The following is a 20,456-nucleotide window of genomic DNA, read 5'->3' on the forward strand; positions in this document are numbered from 1 at the left end:
AATCCAAATAATCATTGTATTACTAAAGCAGTATGCACACATTAGTGTTTATGGTAAATGGGGTGAAATTACCAGGTAATGGGACATTGGAATGGCTGCAGGGGGACTCTGGTGCCATATTTTGGTTGTCTGTTCAGTTTGCATTTGAAAGTTGGTATCCCAACGGGCGGGGTTATGTAATTATGTATGCAAATTGCATGTTAATCAGCGTACAGATTTGTACCTATTTTCCATGGGCCTTGTCCAGATTTTTGATGTTACCAGGTTGAGAGGTATGTATACAGGTAATCCTTTCCTTGTATTTCATTTGATGACCTATATGTTTTATTTTGGTATGTGTGCAAACCAAATATGCTTACATTTCTAAATGTTATAGCTAATAAGCTTGCAAAAAGTACAGCTTAATGAGTTAAACATACAGTTTCATCCTTATAGACTTTGTACCAGTGAACTGCATGTTATATCTGGCATATAAAAACTAATTTCAAACATTTCCCATAAGAAATAAGTGGATCTTTGAAACTATACTTTGAAGTAATACTAGATGTGATGTCATTTTCATTAGTTCTTCAACGAAAGGGTTTGGATCCGATTCTGGGATGTGACTCAGCCACTTTCTCTAGATTCTAGGATCCGACTGTCAAGCTCCTCCCTTACCCATAATGCCCCTGACCAGTGTGTTACCTTAGATCTCATTTCCTACGCTTCGGCTGTTCGGTTGGGACTGCATTCTCTTGAGCTCTAGTGGGTTGATTTGTGAGTATAAAGTTAGGAATTCTTTGTAGTTAATTCGTATTTAGTGATTTCTTACCTTTATCTCTATTTATCATATATATATATATATATATATACACACACACACACACACACACACACACACACACACAACATCTTACCCTTTTTTTTCCTTACCTTTTATCTACCTTTCTCTACCTTTTGTTATTTCAGTAGTCTTCTTACTGTTGCCAGTGTAATCTTTCTGTACCTCAAACTAAGGTATTTTTCTTATTACCTTTGCTGGTATTATTTTTTTTTTGTGGAGTTAGACCTAGTCCTGTTTAAAAAAAAAAAAAAACTTTCTTGTAGTTTGTTGCTTGTTCATTTGTTCGTAGTATTTCTTTCTTACAGTATGGCTGAAAAGCCGACTGGGTTCAAGAAGTGCACTTCCTGTGGGAATAGGATCCCCAACTCTGATGCCCATGGGGAGTGCAGCTGTTGTGTAGGCCCAGCACACCTGGACATCTTCTGCTCCAGCTGTACTGCTTTTAATACCAGAGCCATAAGTGATAGGAGGAATAAGCTACTACTAAAAGGCCTCCTTCCAGCTTCTGCTCCTTCATCTGATACTTCCACATCAGGGGCTCAAACCCCCTCTTATAAGTCCAAGGAAGCCAGGGAGCACCAAAAACACTCCCCTGCACAGTTTCCAAAGCCACTGCAGAAGGTTTTCAACAGTTCAGATCCAAAGACTTCAGATCTGACATCTTCATTGTTAAGTGTCCTTGGCTCTGTAGTACAAGGCTTTTCATCAGAGCTAGTATCTTTGAGCTTGAGATCTCCCTTCCTTCAGGAGACTCTTAAAAAGTCTTTCAGGCCATCTTTCACTTTTTCCTTTGTTAGGTCCTCACAAAATCATTCTGAGGCAGAGGTGAATAGGATGACGAGAAAATTCCTCAGAACACAGATCCAGATGGGGGTCTTGCCATCTCCATCAGATCTGTGAGGCATAAACCTTCATTTCTTTCTCTTATCGCTCCTTCTCAGATCCAACCTGCTGTTTTGTAGACCTCAGATCCGAGATCTCTGAGAGTTGAACTGTCGTATCTGAAGATACGCTGTCTTTCACTCCATCAACGTCTCCTATCCAATTGGCTTCTACCCCCCATAGCCTGATGGTTCTCGGAGCCAAAGCGTCTTTGTCATATCTGAGGGGTTGACTTCAACTCCAATGTTTCCGGGGCAGTTGCTTCCCCTCAAGACTTCAGCTTTGAACAGCTCAGCTCCTACTCCTCTCTTGGAGAATTGGGGAGGGGCTTGGATCGTCTCTGCTGCGAGTTGGATTGTCCTTGGCTTCTGCTGGCCATTCTTCCTTCAAGGTAGTGGAGAAGGTTTTGTCTTCAGTTCCTATTCCCTCTTTAGATCCTGTGCCTGAGCCTACTCATTCTACACTTCAGGGACAGCCAGCCTATATGAGCTTCCAAGCAGTTCCCACTAGGGAACTCCCCGCTGCTTCCGGCACCTCTCCAGAAGAACCACCTGAAGAGGTTGTGCAAGAGGAGACACTTGGATTCCCCTCAGGAATCCCTAACAGAAGTCACCGGTTTTGATGAAGGGGAAGGCTCCTCTAGATCTTCACCTTAAGATGTCTCATTTGGAGACATCTTAAAGATCATTCGCCAAAAAGGTGGTTGGTCTTCCCAAACCCCTTCCCAGGAGGAATCTGTGTTCTTGGAAGCCTTTGGGTCTGGACCAGTGCCTTGGGTTACCCCTCCTGTGGATGAGCTTATAGACCTTATGTCCTTCAGGGCATGGAAGAAACCGACTCCATGGAACTGATCCCCAGAAGCCTGGACAAAATTTTGAGCACCCCCCTCCGACAGACAACACTGGACCAAGGGAATCCCTGTACATGCCATGGTTATTGTGGCAGCCATCAAAAAGGAGATGGCTAAGCAGAGCTCTATTGTCCATCCCACTAATAGAGAGTCTAGGGCATTGGACAGGTTTGGGAAGCGAATGTATGCTCCGGTGACCTTTGCCTTATGGTCTCTAAATTACATGGCATACACTAGGTTACATAGGGACTTAGTTAAGGAACTCTCTAACTCTACCCCTGTGTCCATGTCTGCAGAGGACCAAAACTATTTTTCCTCATAACTGGCCACCCTGCAATCCATTGCAAATGCATCCATGAGGCTAATGTTGCACGCAGCTGAAGGTTCCTCACCAGTGGCCGGTTCAGCCATAGCCATTAGGAGACATGCCTAAATGCGGTTATGCGATTTTTGTGAAGTCCTTCAAGGCATCATTCATCAATGCTTCTTTTAATGAAGCTTCTTTTTGGGCCAAGCATTAAAAAGACACTTTCCCATAGTGAGCAAGATAGAAAGATCTTGTCTGCCATTGGAATCCACTTTTCTACCCTGCAGAGACCTTTTTCTAGGAATCAACATGGTGATAAAAAAATGTGGTTCCGGAAATGTCAAGGGTCTTTCCAAGAGTCACACAGAAACTTTTCTCCAGAAGCAGAGGGGGGAATAGCTACAGTGGAAGATGCAGAGGGAGTCCACAGAATCAAGGGTCTTGAGATTCCTTCTCAGACAAATCTTTTCAGTGCTCCCGAAGAGTTGCCCGACTGTCTTTCTCTGGAGGCAGTCGGGGGGGGGGGGGGGGGCAGTAGTCCCTGCTCCTAAAAGGAAACGAAATCAAACCAATGATAGATGAACCTCCATTTACTGCAGAACAAGAGAGTAAAACAACAAAAGATAAGTGCTTTCATCTCAGAACACCCCAACACTTTATCAGATGAAATATTGTTACAAAGCGCTTGCAATTAAACTTTAAAAATTTCATCACATGACCATTCCAGAAATTGCATCCATAAAGCAACAGTGTACTAAGCACATATATAGACACTCATTTAAAATACATAATATTCAAAAGTATTGTGCTCATTTCCAACTAAAAAAGTTCAAAAATATTTGAAACCTATCTAGTGCATGCCTGCAATTTTAATAAACACATAATAGATGCAACCTCATTTGAATCAGGTGGGCAGCCTGCATTTAAACATACTTGCCAGAGCAGTTGTTTTTTCTCTAAAATGGTACCCTGTGGTCCCCCTCTCACATTACGGTCTATGTTTTCTAAAATTATAAATGTAAAACTATGACCGTGGAAATGTTCAATGTGTTTGTCCAGGGCATTTGTTAATTTCTTTTTCTTAATATCGTAAATGTGTTTGTAAATCCTTTCCTTTATTTCTTCCCTGTTTTATCTACATAAAACCGTGCACATTGTTGGCAGATTGCTGCATACACTGCACCCCTCGTGTCACAATTAGAATTTCCCTTTAACCTTTGTATGAATGTTATTGATTGTGAAGGTATCTTCACATATTTTGAATTTACAGTAGTGGCAACAGCTACACCTTCTCATACCCATATTTTTTATTAATGTCATTGCTGAATCTTTTGGTGGACTCAAATATGTATTTAAGGCATTTCCCCTTCTTTGTGTACTATCATTGGCTTATCCCCCACTTTTTGTACTAGCTCTCTATGTTCTGATAGCAAATTCCATTTTTTTTTTTTTTTTGAAGAATCCATTTAATGTTTACACTGTCCAAGAAAAAGTGTTCACCAACACAATCCTAGCATTAAAACTACTATCATTTGGCATCCCATCATACATTAGTTGGTTATTAACTTCTTAAAATGAGTTTGAAATATTGTCTCTCCCTCTTAACCATTATCTCCTGCATATGCCCATCTGTGAAATTGTCTGGGTAACCCGTTCTCTTAAACATATTCTTCATTACCAAACATTCTTCTATAAAATCATCCAAGTCTGTTACCATCCAGGCTGCTCGGACAAACTGTGCTTTTAATGCCACTTTCTTTTGAACTGTAGGATGTGCACTAGAATAATGAAGGAAGGAGATGGAATAAGTTGCTTTTCTAAAAATCTTAGTTCTAAGTCTCCTATTTATTTTTTCCTTAGCTAAGACCCCATACCGGATGATTGCAACCCCCCTGAAATCACGGCCACACAGGTGAAGACCGCACTGTCCAAAGCCAAGAACACAGCATCTATGGGACTGGACAACATCCCAGGCTGCGTTCTGCACGAACTACAGAATGAACTGGCGCCCCACCTAAGTATCATGTTCAACCATAGCCTCACTTCAGGCTTTGTGCCTAAGGAGTGGCACACAGCGACAGTTATCCCACTCCACAAAGCGGGTGCCACCACAGACCCTGGGAACTACCGCCCCATTAGCCTGACGAGCCTGGTCTGCAAGGCCATGGAACGCATCATCCTAGAGATTGTAAACAAAGGTATAGTTAACTTCCAAACTCTGGACCCCACTCAGTTTGGGTTTGTAAAGGGTAGATCGTGCCTCCTAAACCTGATTGACTTCTTTGAAGCAGTCACAAGAGCTGTAGACGAGGATAAGGTAGTGCACACTGCCTATCTTGACCTTGCCAAGGCTTTTGACACCATCCTCCACTCTGGTATTATAGATAAACTCACTGGACTAGGCATAAATCCCTATATCACAATATGGGTGACCAACTGGCTCACTGACAGAACCCACACAGTGAAAGTAGCCAACTCCAAATCCGACCCCAGACCAGTGACAAGCGGAGTACCACAGGGTTTGGTCCTGGGCCCTCTCCTGTTCTGTATCTACTTCTCTGAAGTCCAGGCAAATACAGCTGGTCTCTGGCTAACGAAATTTGCAGATGACTGCAAACTAGGAGCCATAATCGATTCTCTTAAGGAAGTGGGCATTCTACAAAGAGGCCTCACTGAGACTGATGCTTGGTATCAGAGTCATGGCCTAAAGTTCAATGCCAAGAAGTGCATTGTCGTCCCCTTTGGAAAAATACCGTATCCATGAACTACCACATAGGCGGTAGCCTATTAAACACCGAAAGTGTGATAAGAGACCATGGGCCACAGGTGGATAGTAGTCTCTCCTTTGATAATCACATCACCACAGTAGTCAGGAAATCCTTCTACGTGGCAAACCTCATCACAAAGGGGTTCTCCTCCAGAAAAAGAGAGGTTATCGTTCCTCTCTACTCATCCCATATTAGACCCATCATAGAGTACAATGCCCCATTTGGCATGTACGTCGCAAGACATCTGCAACAGCTGGAAAGGCCACAGAAATACCTCACTAAGAGGATTACCAGCCTCAAACAGTTGCCATACGCTGACCGTCTCAAAAACCTCCAGCTCTACTCTGTCGCATATCGCCTACTATGAGACAACCTCTACCTAACGTACAAAGCCATGTCTAACCTAGACCTGATGGACATCCTACACGTAAAGAAATCCCAGTCTCTCCTAGCCACAGGGTCCAGGGACCTAAACCTTGTCACCACAATAAACAGAACATGCTGGAGGGATAGATTCCTGTCCCAGAGACTTCCCCTGCTCTGGAATAGGGTGCCCATTCATATCAAGCAAAGCTCCTCATTAGCCCTCTTTAAGAGAAATCTTGACAATTAGATGGGTAATAGGAAATTCACCCCAGAAATCACTGCTGTGGCTCTTCTCGACAGGAGCACATGAAAATAATTTTCTTGGGTGGCAAAATCCAGGGAACTCGTTTGGCTAGGCTTGTATAGGCCCTAGGGCCGATAGCCTAATACTTACCTATGAACCTATAACTGTACATCCAAGTAGGAAATACATCTGGTACCTACCTCATGAGTAAACACCAAAAATTCAGTAGATTTGTTGAGGTATTCAACAAAGGGTAAAATTTTGTCTATATCATCTTTCCATACTATGAGTATGTAGTCCAAGTACCTTGTATGTGTTATAAACACATAGTTGTCATTGTAAGCCAGTCCATTACATTTCTCCACAAACTCCCAAGAGTCCTTGCACACACAAGCATTCCTGTTTACCTCCCCCTTCAGTTTGTTTTCCAAGAATTTTGCTGTTGTATAAGTAATAGAACATCTAGCATCAACAATAGGTCTCATGGGTGGGTTATTAATACTTTTATGTATTTTTCTGACTCCAGAAATGGTGGGCACCATGAAGTCAGTTAAATTCAAATAATCATATTCATCCACTTCCATTTGTTGCATCAAGATGGCAAACAATGACAAAAAAACTTTTCTATACACTACATTCACTTCATTTTTAGATACCTGCCTGTAGGTATCATCAAACAATATTCCATGTATATGTTCCACATAATCACATTGGGCCATGATCACCCCCCCCCCCCCCACCAGTCTGGTTTCATAATTCTTATTTTGTAGCCATTAAATCATTGAGCATTTCACATTCACTTTTTGTGAGATTCCACTCATTTCCTTTAAAAGGCTTTTTACTTAATGTATGCCTAATATCCAATTCTCATACCCACTCAACGGTTTGCATAATTGGATGTAGTTGGGGGTTGAGCACACTAGGTATTTTTTAGAGAAGTTGTTACAAGTATGGTATCCTGAAATAGCAGACATAAATTCAGTTTTCTAACATAAAATTTTAGTTCTAAGATATTGTCCATGAGGTTATTGTACGAACATGATATTGTCCTAGTTGCAGGCACAAATGTCAAACCTTTGGCAAATAAATCTGCATGTTTCCTTTCAATTTAGCAAGAGCTGAAATTAAAAACTTTAAAACCACCAGTTGAATTGAACATAGTCACACATAACTCATTATTGTCCAAGTTGAGCTCAAATTCATGTGAACTGCCATTCAACACTACCATCCTTTTTTCTTGCATACCTTGTTCTGCCCTTACTCCCTCTGTAATTGTTGTTGGAAATTTTGACCTGTCCACTGGTCCTTCCTCTTGTCTCTTAGATGTTCCGAGCATCTTAGGGGAGGAAATTCAAAAGGGTCCTGTTGATTAAAATGTTGAACATCACCTCTTTAGTTGACATCCCTCATATGAACAACCTCAGCCTCCCTGTGGTCTTGTCCAAAATGTTTACCCCACCTCTGAGAGGTTGCATGGTTTGGATAGGCTTTATTGTTGGAATACACTTCCATATCCCCCTCAAACTTTTAAAATTTTCCTATTTAATCTTTTCAGCCTGTTCATCTATCTTTTTCTTGATTCTGAAATGTTCCAATTTATGCTGTTGGTACAGTAAATCCTCTGAAATAGTTTTATCAAGTAGACTGATCTCATTGCAAAGTCGTTCAGTCAACCTTTCATTGTGTTTTATGGGTAAATCCATGAGTTCGCATCCATGTCTATCAAACATGTGTAACAGCTCTTTATGTAACACTGAATCCTTTTCTAACCCTGTAGGGTACTTCTGCATTCATCTGATGAAATCACGGATGTGTTCCGAGACAAAAGCGCTTATCTTTTATTGTTTTACCATCTTGTGCTGCAATAAACGAAGGTCCGTGTATTATTATGTTGATTTTGTTTCCAGTTTGTTTGGTGTTGCTTGCACATAAAAGCCTGGATAGCCATCACAAAAGATTTATGAATGCAAAGGTTTATATCCAGAGGATATTTCTTTCCCTTTTTACAAATTCCCCAAAGGAAAAGAAAATGTCTCCCTGATGTTCCACCCAATCAGTGGGAGTTCGCAGCTCTAGAGGTTCAAAAGCTGCTGGACAAAAGAGTCATCCAAGAGGTCTCCCCAGACCAAAGAGGATCCGGAATTGACTCATGGTTATTTTTACTACCAACGAAATCAGGGGACTTGAGACTCACTTTGAATCTCATTTATCTGAACCAGTTTGTAAAAATGTCCAAATTCTTGATATTCACGGTTGAGTCCATTCTGCCTTTCCTATGTAAGGAAGACTAGATGTGCTGTATCAATGTTCAAGACGCATGCTGTCACATGAAAATGAACAGGCACTGTTGAAGATACTTATGCTTCCGGCTGGGAGCCAGTCATTACCAGTTCAGAGCCCTGCTCTTCAGTCTCACCACAGTCCCTAGGGTGTTCACCAAATGCATGGCAGTGGTAGCAGCTCATCTAAGACTGCTCGGATTCAGAATGTTTCCTTACTTAGATAACTGGGACACTTCCAAGTTGGGATGGTGGGATATTACTTGGGGTGGACCATTCAAGGGACGTGGGCCCCAGAAAAGGCCATTTTGCATATAAATGTCCTGGAGATGAGAGCGGTGCTTCTAGCATTGCAAGGCCCTTCAGAGCTCTCTTCCACTAGGAACTGTTGCTATTCAAATGGACAACATGTGAAGTAGTCTGGTACATCATCAGACGGGGAGAACCAGATGTTACCCCACTTTGCTGAGAGGCAGTCAGAGTTTGGCAGTGGGTGATCTCCTCCATCTGCTTTCTTGTAGTGACTGACATACTGGGGAAGTCCAACATCTTAGCGGACAAGCTCAGCAGGACTATTATGATGCCTCACGAGTAGTCTGTAAATCAATCCGTGGCAGATATGATCTTCCGCAAATGGGGTCAACCATGCTGCAATCTATTTGCTTCTCCCCTCAGCAACAAATGCAGCAGCTTCTTTTCCCTAATTCCCTCTCGGGGATATTCTCCAAAAGATGCTGTAGTCCACGTTTAGCCCTCCGGTCTCCCTTATGCTTCCCCTCCCCTTTAATCCCCAAGTTTCTTCAGAAAGCACTATGGTTGAGGAGCAAAGTAATCCTCATTGCTCCCTTCTGGCCTTGGCAAGTGTGGTTCCCCTTCCTGTGGTCTCATGTAGTATGTCCTCCTTGGACACTGTATCCCATTCCAGACCTCCTGTCACACCCATCGGGTGTGATTCATCCAGATATTGCAGGCCTCAAGTTGACCACACAGTTTCTCCATTTCCAATGATGGCTAAACATTCCAGGCTTTCCTGCCTAAATTCTATTTTCATCTCACAAGCTGTCGACTAGGAAGATTTATAAGAGTAAATGGAAGAGGCTTTCCTTTTGGGCTCATCAGAGAGAGTTTGATCCTTTCACTCCTCCACTCCCTGCTGTTTTAGATTTTCTTCCCTCCATCTTTCAAAGTCGGTCAAGTTTCTCCACCATCAGAGTTCACTTAGCAGCCATCTCCAACTACCACATTAGAGATAATGCTTCTCCTTTAGCTTCATCTAAGTTATGCAAGGCCTTTCTTAAAGGTACCTTTTTACTTAGACCTCCAGTTAAGGACCCCACTCTGCCTTGGGACCTGACTTTGGTCTTACAGACTTTGGTGTATTCACCTTTTGAACATTCAGCCAAAGTAGACCTTAAGTTTCTGTCTTGGAAAATGGTCTTTCTGGGGGTGGCCATAACTTCAGCAAGACAAGTATCTGAACTCTTAAGCAGTGTCTTCAAAACCACCATATTTGATTTTTTTCACAAAGATAGTTACCTTACACAATAATCCTTTCTTTCTACCAAAAGTTGCCCTGAAACAAACATCAATCAAGTGATCAGTTTACTGGTTTTCTTTCCCAAATTTGGCAATAAAGGAGAGTTTAGAAAAACTGATCAATTATTTGTCTCCTTTACTAGTAGTAAGATGGGAAGACCAGTCTCAAAAACTACACTAGCTAAATGGATAACAGATTCCATTTTCTACATTTATTCCTTGAGATGCCTAACCTTATCAAGACAACCAAAAGCACACTCAGCTAGGTTAATAGGTACATCAGCTGCTTTTTGAGCTAGAGCCTCCATTGATGACATTTGTGCAGCTGCCACATGGTCTAATGCTCATACTTTCATTGCTCATTACAAATTGGACATCGTCTCCAGAAAAAGAGCTGAATTTGGTTCTACTGTTCTCTGGAACATCCTTCCATGAGGGCCACCCAAAATTACTGTAGCTGGGGAATCTGTCTAATTAATTGAGGAACGAATGAAAATGGCCAATATCAGATATAAAAGTCATGTACTCACCATAACTGTACATTTGTGTTGTCCATTTTCATTCTTCCTCAACTTCCTTCCCACCTTCCCCCTGTGCTTGTCTTTGGGAGAGACCTAACGGAATTGTTGATAGGAACCATAGTTCCTGTTTGAGCTCTTGATCTTTCAGCTGTCACTTTTCTGGCATATCAATGTTAAGATACCTGGTGATATTGTATAATAGCAGCAAACTCGATTTGAGGTAATATAGTGGTCAGGGGCGTATGGGCAAGGAAGGAGCTTGAGAGTCGGATCCTAGAATCTAGAGAAAGTGGCCTTGTCATATCTGAGGATCAGATCCGAACCTATTTGTTGAGGAAGAATGAAACTGGACAACACAGATGCATAGTTATGGTGAGTACATAACTTTTACTTTTCTTTGCCTGCATATAGGTGACCAATATGATTCCTAAGTGGAACTGGCTGTGTGTGGGACTTCTGCTTTCCGCATCTGTATTGATAGCTGGAACTGAAGACAGTAATGCTAAAACTGAAGAAGTGGAGGGAGAAGATCATGAAGAAAGTGAAACCAGACAAGACATTGTACCTTCCATAGAGGTATTTTCAGATAAATGTGAAGTCATTTAGTATCTTAAGAGTTCTGTCTGCAGAAACTAGTAGGAGTTGTGGTACAGATGTTAGGACTGCTCAACATATAAAAATTTCCCAAGCTGTTGACACTTCTTCGTCTCTCCCATGATGCACTGCTCCCCCACCTCTCCATTTTTTTCCACTGCAGAAGAATTATTGGGCATTAGATGACCCCAGGCTGTGCAATCCAGATTTTGAGAGAGAGTTCAACTCATATTTTTACTGTGTGTTGGAAGGTGTTTTTTTTTTTCTAACTTTTTTACCTCTGGAGTTTCATGGGCTGTGTTCCTTGTTTGCATTCTTGACTTTGCTGAATGAATCTTTATGAAGAATAAATTCTACGTGACAGTCTGCAAGTATTGCCCATGCTACTCCATTTCTCTTAAGCATAATACTACAACCAAAATTGTCATTGCATATTTTTTTCAGAATTATTTATTGACCCAGAAGCTTGAGCAACTATAGGGGTCAGCTTTGGGACAGAAGAACACCGACCCTTCTTAGTTTATCAGTCCTTATTATATGACCAAGGACTAGTAAACTATTAAGAATAATGGAACAAAAGGATGGCAGTAAGCTCAAGTTGCCTACCTTAATTGCATTGCAGCCTACCATCATGGCTAGAGTGCCACCCCCCCCCCAATATTGTAGGTGGAACCTGTATATTCCCCATCTTAAACAGCTAGTCCTAGTTTTGACCTCATGTCTTCTTTGTGGATGGTGCTATCTCTCCCATAATAGACTACATTTTCCTAGCAGCAGCTGTGAAATGTCATTGAACATCTGGAGACCAAATCCCCTAACTGAATCTGACCTGAATTCCTACTGAAGTCTTTCCTCTGGAATTGGATTCAGCTATGAAGGCCTGCCAGGTATCAGCCCTAACCAGTAACTGCTTTGCAGACATCAGTTTATAGTTGGTGTTAGTTGTAGTAGTTTTGCATCAACAGGTGTCAACACTTCCATTAGTAATTGGAAAGCTCTTTACTGTGCAGGTCCTTGCTTTTACAGGTGCTACTTTGCATACTGGTGCAGTACCCATCTTTTCTTGCAGTAGCACTCTTACTTCATAATTGAAGAATGCACGCACTCAAGGCCCTTCTCAGTATGGAGAACATCGATGTCTGCGCTGTAACTGAAACCTGATTCAAGGCTCCTGAGAGCACCCCGGCACTATTAGGTTTTACCTCATATCATGCGTTCCGGACCCAAAACCCAGACCACACCACAAAAGGAGGGGGTGTATCCATATTCATAAAGGATACCCACACCTCCAGGTTGGTGGCAACGCACAAAGCTTCGGAAACCATCCAGGTGCAACTAACCATAGGAAAAACTGCTCTACAAATTGTAGCATGCTACAGGCCACCCTCTCAAACTCAGGAACCCCACACAGCCTTCCTGAAGACACTGAAGGGTATAAATATATCTCCAAACACCATCATATTGGATGACTTCAACTACCCGAATATAGACTGGGAACATTACTCAAGCCCTAACTTTCTAGCCCAGCGGTTCCTGGAGTTCATAAATTCAAATGCCATGGAACAGCTAGTCACTGTTCCCATGAGAGGAGAAAATATACTAGATCTCATTATCACAAACATGGGGACAAAATGCTCCACACCGAAAGTATATCCCTCATTGGTGAGATCTGATCATAAACTAATCTCACTGGAAATCCACATCCCGCCCCACCCCAAACAAAAAGACCACAGTGAAGAACTTCTAAAGCAAACTTCACACTACTCAAGACTGGTGTGGTATCCTTCAAGGCCCCTGAGCCAGTGGAAACCACAACCCAAGCTGCGAAGCCCTTACAAATGCCTTCTATGAACACCTCCAAGACTGCATGGATCAGGCAATCCCAAATAAAACCAAGACTCTTTCCACAAAAGGCAAACGTCCAGTCTGGTGGACCCCAGCCATTAACAAACTTTACAATAAGAGGAGAAAGCTATTACATGATAGAACAAAATCCATAAAAGGGAAGTCACCCCTGATCATTATTAGTAAAAAAATACGAGCACTCATAAAATCAACTAAGGCCAATTTTGAGAGAAACATTGCCATGGATTCAAAGGACAATCATAAGGCCTTTTTCAGCTATGTTAGGAACCTGGGTGGAAACTCCCAGATATGCTCAGAATTAGTCCAAAATGATACAAAAATCACTGAACCCACAGACATTGCCAACATACTGGCAGACAGGTTCAGTGCAAACTTCACCCCTCCCCCCTAAAGGAGAGATAACTATCCCAGCGGAGTGTAGCCTCCCAGACATCTCAAATGCGCAGGTGAAAGCTGCTCTCTCTAAAGCTAAAACACAGCATCAATGGGACCAGATGGTGTCCCCGGCTGTGTGCTACACGAGCTTAATGAGGAATTAAACCCACACATAAGGCAGCTGTTTAATCTCAGCCTTACCACAGGATACGTGCCCAAGGAGTGGCGTACGGCAACTGTGGTCCCACTCCACAAAGGCGGTGCCTCTACGGACCCTGTTAATTACGCCCCATAAGCTTAACAAGTCTAGTCTGCAAAGCTATGGAGAGGATCATAATGGAGCTCATAAACAAAGATATAGGGGACTTGCAGACATTGGACCCGACCCAGTTTGGCTTCGTCAAGGGCAGATCATGCCTTTTGAACTTGGTCGACTTCTTCGAAACAGTCACCAAGGCCATTGATGAGGGAAAGGCAGTCCATACAGCCTACCTTGACCTTGCAAAGGCTTTTGACACAATACCCCACTCGGGTATTGTAGAAAAACTTACCAGCTTAAATGTAAACCCATATGTCACAAGATGGGTTGCAAACTGGCTTAAGGACAGAACCCACAGGGTTAGAGTTGCTGGCGCTATGTCAGACTCCAAGCCGGTCACAAGTGGTGTCCCACAGGGCTCGGTCCTTGGCCCCCTATTGTTCGGCATCTACTTCTCAGAAGTACAGGCCAACATGGGAGGACTTTAGCTGACAAAGTTTGCTGACGACTGCAAACTGGGCACCATAGTGGAAAGTGCATCGGACACGGATATCCTTCAGAAGGGACTCACGGAAACAGATAGCTGGTGCCAGAGCCATGGCCTGAAGTTAAACGCCAAAAAATGTATAGTCATACCCTTTGGGAAAAACAAGGTAACCCCAAGCTACCATATAGGTGGCAATCCACTAAGCACAGAAGAGGTTATCAGGGACCTGGGGACCCAGGTTGACAGTGGCCTTTCTTTTGACACTCACGTTGCTAAAGTGGTTAGAAAGACCTTCTACATTGCCCACCTGATCATGAAGGGATTTACATCCAGATCTAGTGAGGTCATTGTTCCCCTGTACTCTTCACTTATCAGACCAATGATCGAGTACAATGCCCCATTCGGGATGTATCTCACCCGACATCTGCAGCAATTGGAGAGACCCCAAAGTTCCTCACCAAAAGGATAAAGGGACTCCAAAATCTGTCATATGCTGCCAGATTGAAGAAACTCCAGCTCTATTCAGTTGCATACCGTCTGCTCAGAGGTGACATGTGCCTGACATACAAGGCCATGTCCAACCCGGAATTAATGGACATGCTCCACCTCAAAAAATCCAAATCCACCAAAACCACTAGAGCAAGCAACTTAAACCTTAGCACGGATATAAATAGGACGTCCTGGAGGGATAGATTTAGCACTCAGAGACTCCCTATGCTGTGGAATAAAATCCCGGTCCATGTGAGGCAGAGCACCTCGCTGGCTCTGTTCAAGAGAAATCTTGACCTGTGGTTGGGAGATCGTAGGTTTATTCCGGGAATCATCTCTGTGTCACTGCTGGACAGAGGCACAACAAACTAATGGGCACAGTATTTTTTCATATAAGGGGTGGCGTAAGCCACAAAAATTTGGGCTAGGCTTATAAATGCCTTGGGGCAGATAGCCTAGTATAAACCTATGAACCTATGAACCTAAGAGATATGAAGCTTTCCCTTTTAGGACATTCGGTTAAAACTACTTTTTGTGTGTGTTTTGTATCTGTGTTGGTTCTCACAGGCAGCTTACCATTTGTCTCTCTCTCCTTTGAGGTTTTCCCTTCTGTGTCCCTACTCCACCTAGAGATCTAGTCCAGCACTGGAGGAAGCCTGACTCTTTTTTTTCATGTTTCCATAAGCTTGAATGGCAATGCATATTGAGTTTTCTGTTGAGCTGAAACCAGTGTCAAAGAAATTGGATGAGAATGAGAGAGCTACTTCTGTTCTGGTAAGCCTTGAGGACCTTACATTTGGGGAGATGCTCAAATTTTAGCCTACAGAGTCTCCAGGGAAAGCTGCAGCAGTTATGCTGGTTGGTGGAGCAGTCCTCTTGGTTTGTCGCAATTTTTATAGATATCATTCGTGATTTATTTAAATATGCTTGGAAATATCCAGACAAGATGGCACAGTGGTGCAGAGATCAGCACTGCTGCTTCACAGTGCTTTGTTCTGCAGTTCAGTGTCTATCTGAAATGCCTTCTTTGCGTAATCTGGGGGCTGTGACCCTGGATTTTTTTCTGGGCGCTTTGATTTCCTTCCACATCACAGACATGTCATAGAATTGGTGATGCTTCAAATGGCCTGTAGGTTTGTTCTCCCCCCAACTCTGTTACTGTATTGTTTAATCCTTTTCTTTACCTTAATTATACTTGATAAAAAAGTAGTTTTTTTTTCAGTCTATTAGACTGAGCATCTAATACGCTCTGCAGTTCTTAATTGTATTAGGCTTGTAGTGTACAGCTTAATGTATTTATTGTTACTATGTGTACTACCAAGGGATTTGATTGTGTATGTATCTGTGCATTGAAATGTTGCTTTGTACTTGCCTAATTGACCTGGATTATGGCAGAAAATGGTCCTCAGACCAGCTCCCCTACCTAGTAAGTAAGCTCTAAAAAATAAATAAATAAGGTACTGGTACCTATAGTAGTAACATTAGGCAGTATGAAGGACTTGGTTACATGTAGCACATCTGAAAGGGCTGACAAAAACCAACATAGTCATCCTCTAACAGTTTTAGCTCCATCTTATCCCATTTGCAGAGGCTGTCAAGGCCTCATGTATAGGTTCTTCTTTTAAAGGACCATTGTTTTCTGGACCAGAGATAGATGAAGCTTTAAAACTCCCTGAAGGAGATGGGCCAAATCATTGTTGCTGTAGGTTTGAGACTTCACCCTGAATAACAATGTGTCATTAGGGGACAGAAACATTAGTGGTATCCTTGGTACCACAGATACCACAGGTTCACCAGCTTTCTTCTCAGGTCCATCAAGGTCATAATCCCACAGGCTGACGCTCTCAGCTTTTCCAGGGTGTCCTTGCGAGCATCATGGTGCTGTACAGCATTTATGACACCCATCCTTGATGGAGTTGATCAGAGCTTTCAGAGCATTCGAGTTTCACATAGAACTATCACAACTGCAAAACAAACACATAAACACACAAAGACATACTCGGAGGCACTGATCAAAAATCTACCAAAACTACAGAGGCCTCCAAAGCAGACACCCAAGCAACTGCCACCTCAAGACATAAGACATGCAACACATAGTTCTCAAAGTCAGTGTGCTAAACAGTCACAGCCCTTAAGGCCAAACACAATGCCAGACACACTTGTTATAGGTGACTCCATAGTCAGACACACTGACGTCCCACTCACCAGACTGAACAAGGAAAAGATCACAGTAAGCTGCCTGTCAGGCGCTAGAATCCGCCACATAACACAAGCACTCAGGTCACTCCACAGCAAGTACAAGTATGGGAGTCATTGTCCATGCCGGTGTGAACGACCTGAGACGTACCTCCCTGGACTAAATGAAAAGAGACATAGAGGAGCTCTCAGATTATGTAGCCCAGGCCGGTATGACCCTGACCCTGAGCAGTATCCTACCCTCACCAAGAATTATGCCACAATACAGAGACAAAATGATCAGCTTTAATAATTAGCTTAATTACTGGTGTCATTCTAAGGGGATCCAATGTCTGTCTGCCTGGGATGACATGCTTGACAAGCCACACTGCTTCGCAAGGGACGGCTTGCACCTGTCACCCCTGGGCTTCCGGATATTGGCAAAGGCTCTTGCCACCCCCATAGTACCTTTTTTAGGCAAGGCTCAAATGATAAACCTACCACCCTAGAAAACAAAAATGGAGAAAAACTAAGGGTAATACTGCTCAATGCCAGAAGTCTAAACCTCAAGATGCATGCCCTCGAAACCCTCCTCAGTATGGAGAACATCGATGTCTGTGCTGTGACTGAAACCTGGTTCAAGGCTCCTGAGAGCACCCCAGCACTATCAGGTTATACCTGATATCATGCGTTCCGGCCCCAAAATCCGGACCGAACCACAAAAGGAGGGGGAGTATCCATATTCATAAAGGATACCCACACCTCCAGGTTAGTGGCAACGCACGAAGCATCGGAGACCATCCAGGTGCAATTAACCATAGGTAAAACTGCCCTACAGTTTGTAACATGCTACAGACCACCTTCTCAAACTCAGGAAACCCACACAGCCTTCCTGAAGACACTGGAGAGTATGAATGTCTCTCCAAACACCATCATATTGGGTGACTTCAACTACCCAAACATAGACTGGGAACATTACTCAAGCCCCAACACCCTAGCCCAAAGGTTCCTGGAGTTCATAAACTCAAATGCTATGGAACAACTAGTCACCATTCCCACAAGAGGAGAAAATATACTAGACCTGATCATCACAAACATGGGGACAAAATGCCCCACACCGGAAGTATATCCCTCATTGGTGAGATCAGACCATAAATTAATCTCACTGGAGATCCACATCCCGCCCCCACCCCCAGCAAAAGACCACAGTGAAGAACTTCTCAAAAGCAAACTTCACACTTCTTAAGACTGGAGTGGTATCCTTCAAGGCCCGCGAGCCAGTGGAAACCACAACCCACGCTGCTGAAACCCTTACAAATGCCTTCTACGAGCACCTCCAGGAATGTATGGATCAAGCAATCCCTAATAAAATCAAGACCCTTTCCACCAAAAGCAGGCGCCCGGTCTGGTGGACCCCAGCCATAAACAAACTCTACAACAAGAGGAGAAAGCTACTACATCACAGAGCAAAATCCCTAAAAGGGAAGGCATCTCTGATCAATACTAGCAAAAAACTACGATCACTCATAAAATCATCCAAGGCCAACTTTGAGAGAAAAATCGCTAATGACACAAAAGATAATCATAAGGCCTTCTTTAGCTATGTTAGAAACCTGGGTGGAAACTCCCAGATATGCTCAGAATTAGTCCAAAATGATACAATCACTGAACCCACAGACATTGCCAACATACTGGCAGACAGGTTCAGTGCAAATTTCTCCCCCCTCCCCAAAAGGAGAAATATCTATCCCACCAGAGTCTAGCCTCCCAAACATCTCAGATGCCCAGGTGAGAGCTGCTCTCTCTAAAGCAAAAAACACAGCATCAATGGGACCGGACGGTGTCCCCGGCTGTGTGCTACACGAACTCAATGAGGAACTAAACCCACACATAAGGCTGCTGTTTAATCTTAGCCTTACTACAGGATACGTGCCAAAGAATGGCGAACGGCAACTGTGGTCCCACTCCACAAAGGCGGTGCTTCTACGGACCCTGGAAATTACCGCCCCATAAGCTTGACGAGCCTTGTCTGCAAAGCTACGGAGAGGATCATAATGGAACTCATAAATAAAGACATTGGGGACCTACAGACACTGGATCCTACCCAATTTGGTTTTGTCAAGGGCAGATCCTGCCTCTTGAACTTGGTCGACTTTTTCGAAACAGTCACTAAGGCCATTGATGAGGGTAAGGCAGTTCACACAGCCTACCTTGACCTAGCAAAAGCGTTCGACACAATACCCCACTCGGGCATCATAGAAAAGCTCACCAGCTTAGATGTAAACCCATATGTCACAAGATGGGTTGCAAACTGGCTCAAGGACAGAACACACAGGGTTAGAGTTGCTGGTGCCATGTCAGACTCTAAGCTGGTCACGAGCGGTGTCCCACAGGGCTCAGTCCTGGGCCCCCTCTTGTTCGGCATTTATTTTTCTGAAGTGCAGGCAAACATAGGGGGATTGTGGCTGACAAAATTTGCAGATGACTGCAAACTGGGCACCATAACTGACACTCCATCAGACACAGACATCCTCCAGAGAGGTCTCATAGAAATGGATAACTGGTGCCAGAGCCATGGTCTTAAGCTAAATGCCAAAAAATGTATAGTCATATCCTTTGGGAAAAACAAGGTAACCCCTAATTACCACATAGGTGGTAATGGGACCTTGAGACCCAAGTTGACAGTAACCTCTCTTTTGACACTCACATTACCAAAGTGGTTAGGAAGACCTTCTACATTGCCCACCTGATCATGAAGGGATTCACATCCAGATCAGGAGAGGTCATTGTACCCCTGTACTCTTCACTTATCAGACCAATGATTGAGTACAACGCCCCATTCGGAATGTACCTTACCCGACACCTGCAGCAGTTGGAAAGACCCCAAAAGTTCCTCACCAAAAGGATAAAGGGGCTCAAACATATGTCATACGATGCCCGACTGAAGAAACTCCAGCTCTATTCAGTCGCATACCGTCTTGCTCAGAGGTGATCTGTGCCTGACATACAAGGCCATGTCCAACCCGGAATTAATGGACATGCTCCACCTAAAAAAATCCAAATCCACCAGAGCCACGAGAGCAAGAGACTTAAACCTCAACACGGATATAAATAGGACGTGCTGGAGGGACAGATTCATCACCCAGAGACTCCCTACACTATGGAACAGAATCCCAGTCCATGTGAGGCAGAGCCCCTCACTGACTCTGTTCAAGAGAAATCTTGACGAGTGGATGGGAGATCGTAGGTTTACCCCAGGAATCATCTCTGTATCACTGCTGGACAGAGGCACAGCAAACTAATGGGTATAGTATTGTCATCCTAAGGGGTGGTGAAAGCCACACACACTCTGCCTAGGCTTATAAATGCCCTAGGGCAGATAGCCTAGTATGAACCTATGAACCAATATGTTTTCTCTTTGCATCTAAATGGTTTTATGTTGCAAACAATGGTTAAGGGACATTGTAGCTAAAAGCTGTTGACTCAGATCTTATCCTCCCTCCTATAGTCCTTAGCAAGATGCCCACCATAAGAAGTTCCAGGCAAAGGAAGAGGTGTAAGGTCCTAAAGAAAAAAATCTCCTGCATGATTTTCAAGGAGTTGGATGTCATTGCAAATTCTTTTTAGTATGAGAA

The 20,456-nt window shown here is 43.3% G+C and overlaps 1 protein-coding gene across 1 annotated transcript in view; it reads left to right on the plus strand.

Annotated features, from left to right (window-relative positions):
• Window positions 1-20,456, plus strand: part of CLGN (calmegin) — a 2,483,974-nt gene that overhangs the window by 557,966 nt on the left and 1,905,552 nt on the right. Inside the window, exon 2 of the mRNA XM_044061624.1 lies at window positions 10,988-11,152. Coding sequence (XP_043917559.1) covers window positions 10,997-11,152 — 156 coding nt within the window. The 5' untranslated portion in view covers window positions 10,988-10,996. The remainder of the gene's footprint in view (window positions 1-10,987; window positions 11,153-20,456) is intronic.

This window comes from Protopterus annectens, chromosome 2.part0 (assembly GCF_019279795.1).
Source record: "Protopterus annectens isolate FY-2018-M chromosome 2.part0, PAN1.0, whole genome shotgun sequence".
NCBI lineage: Eukaryota > Metazoa > Chordata > Ceratodontiformes > Protopteridae > Protopterus > Protopterus annectens.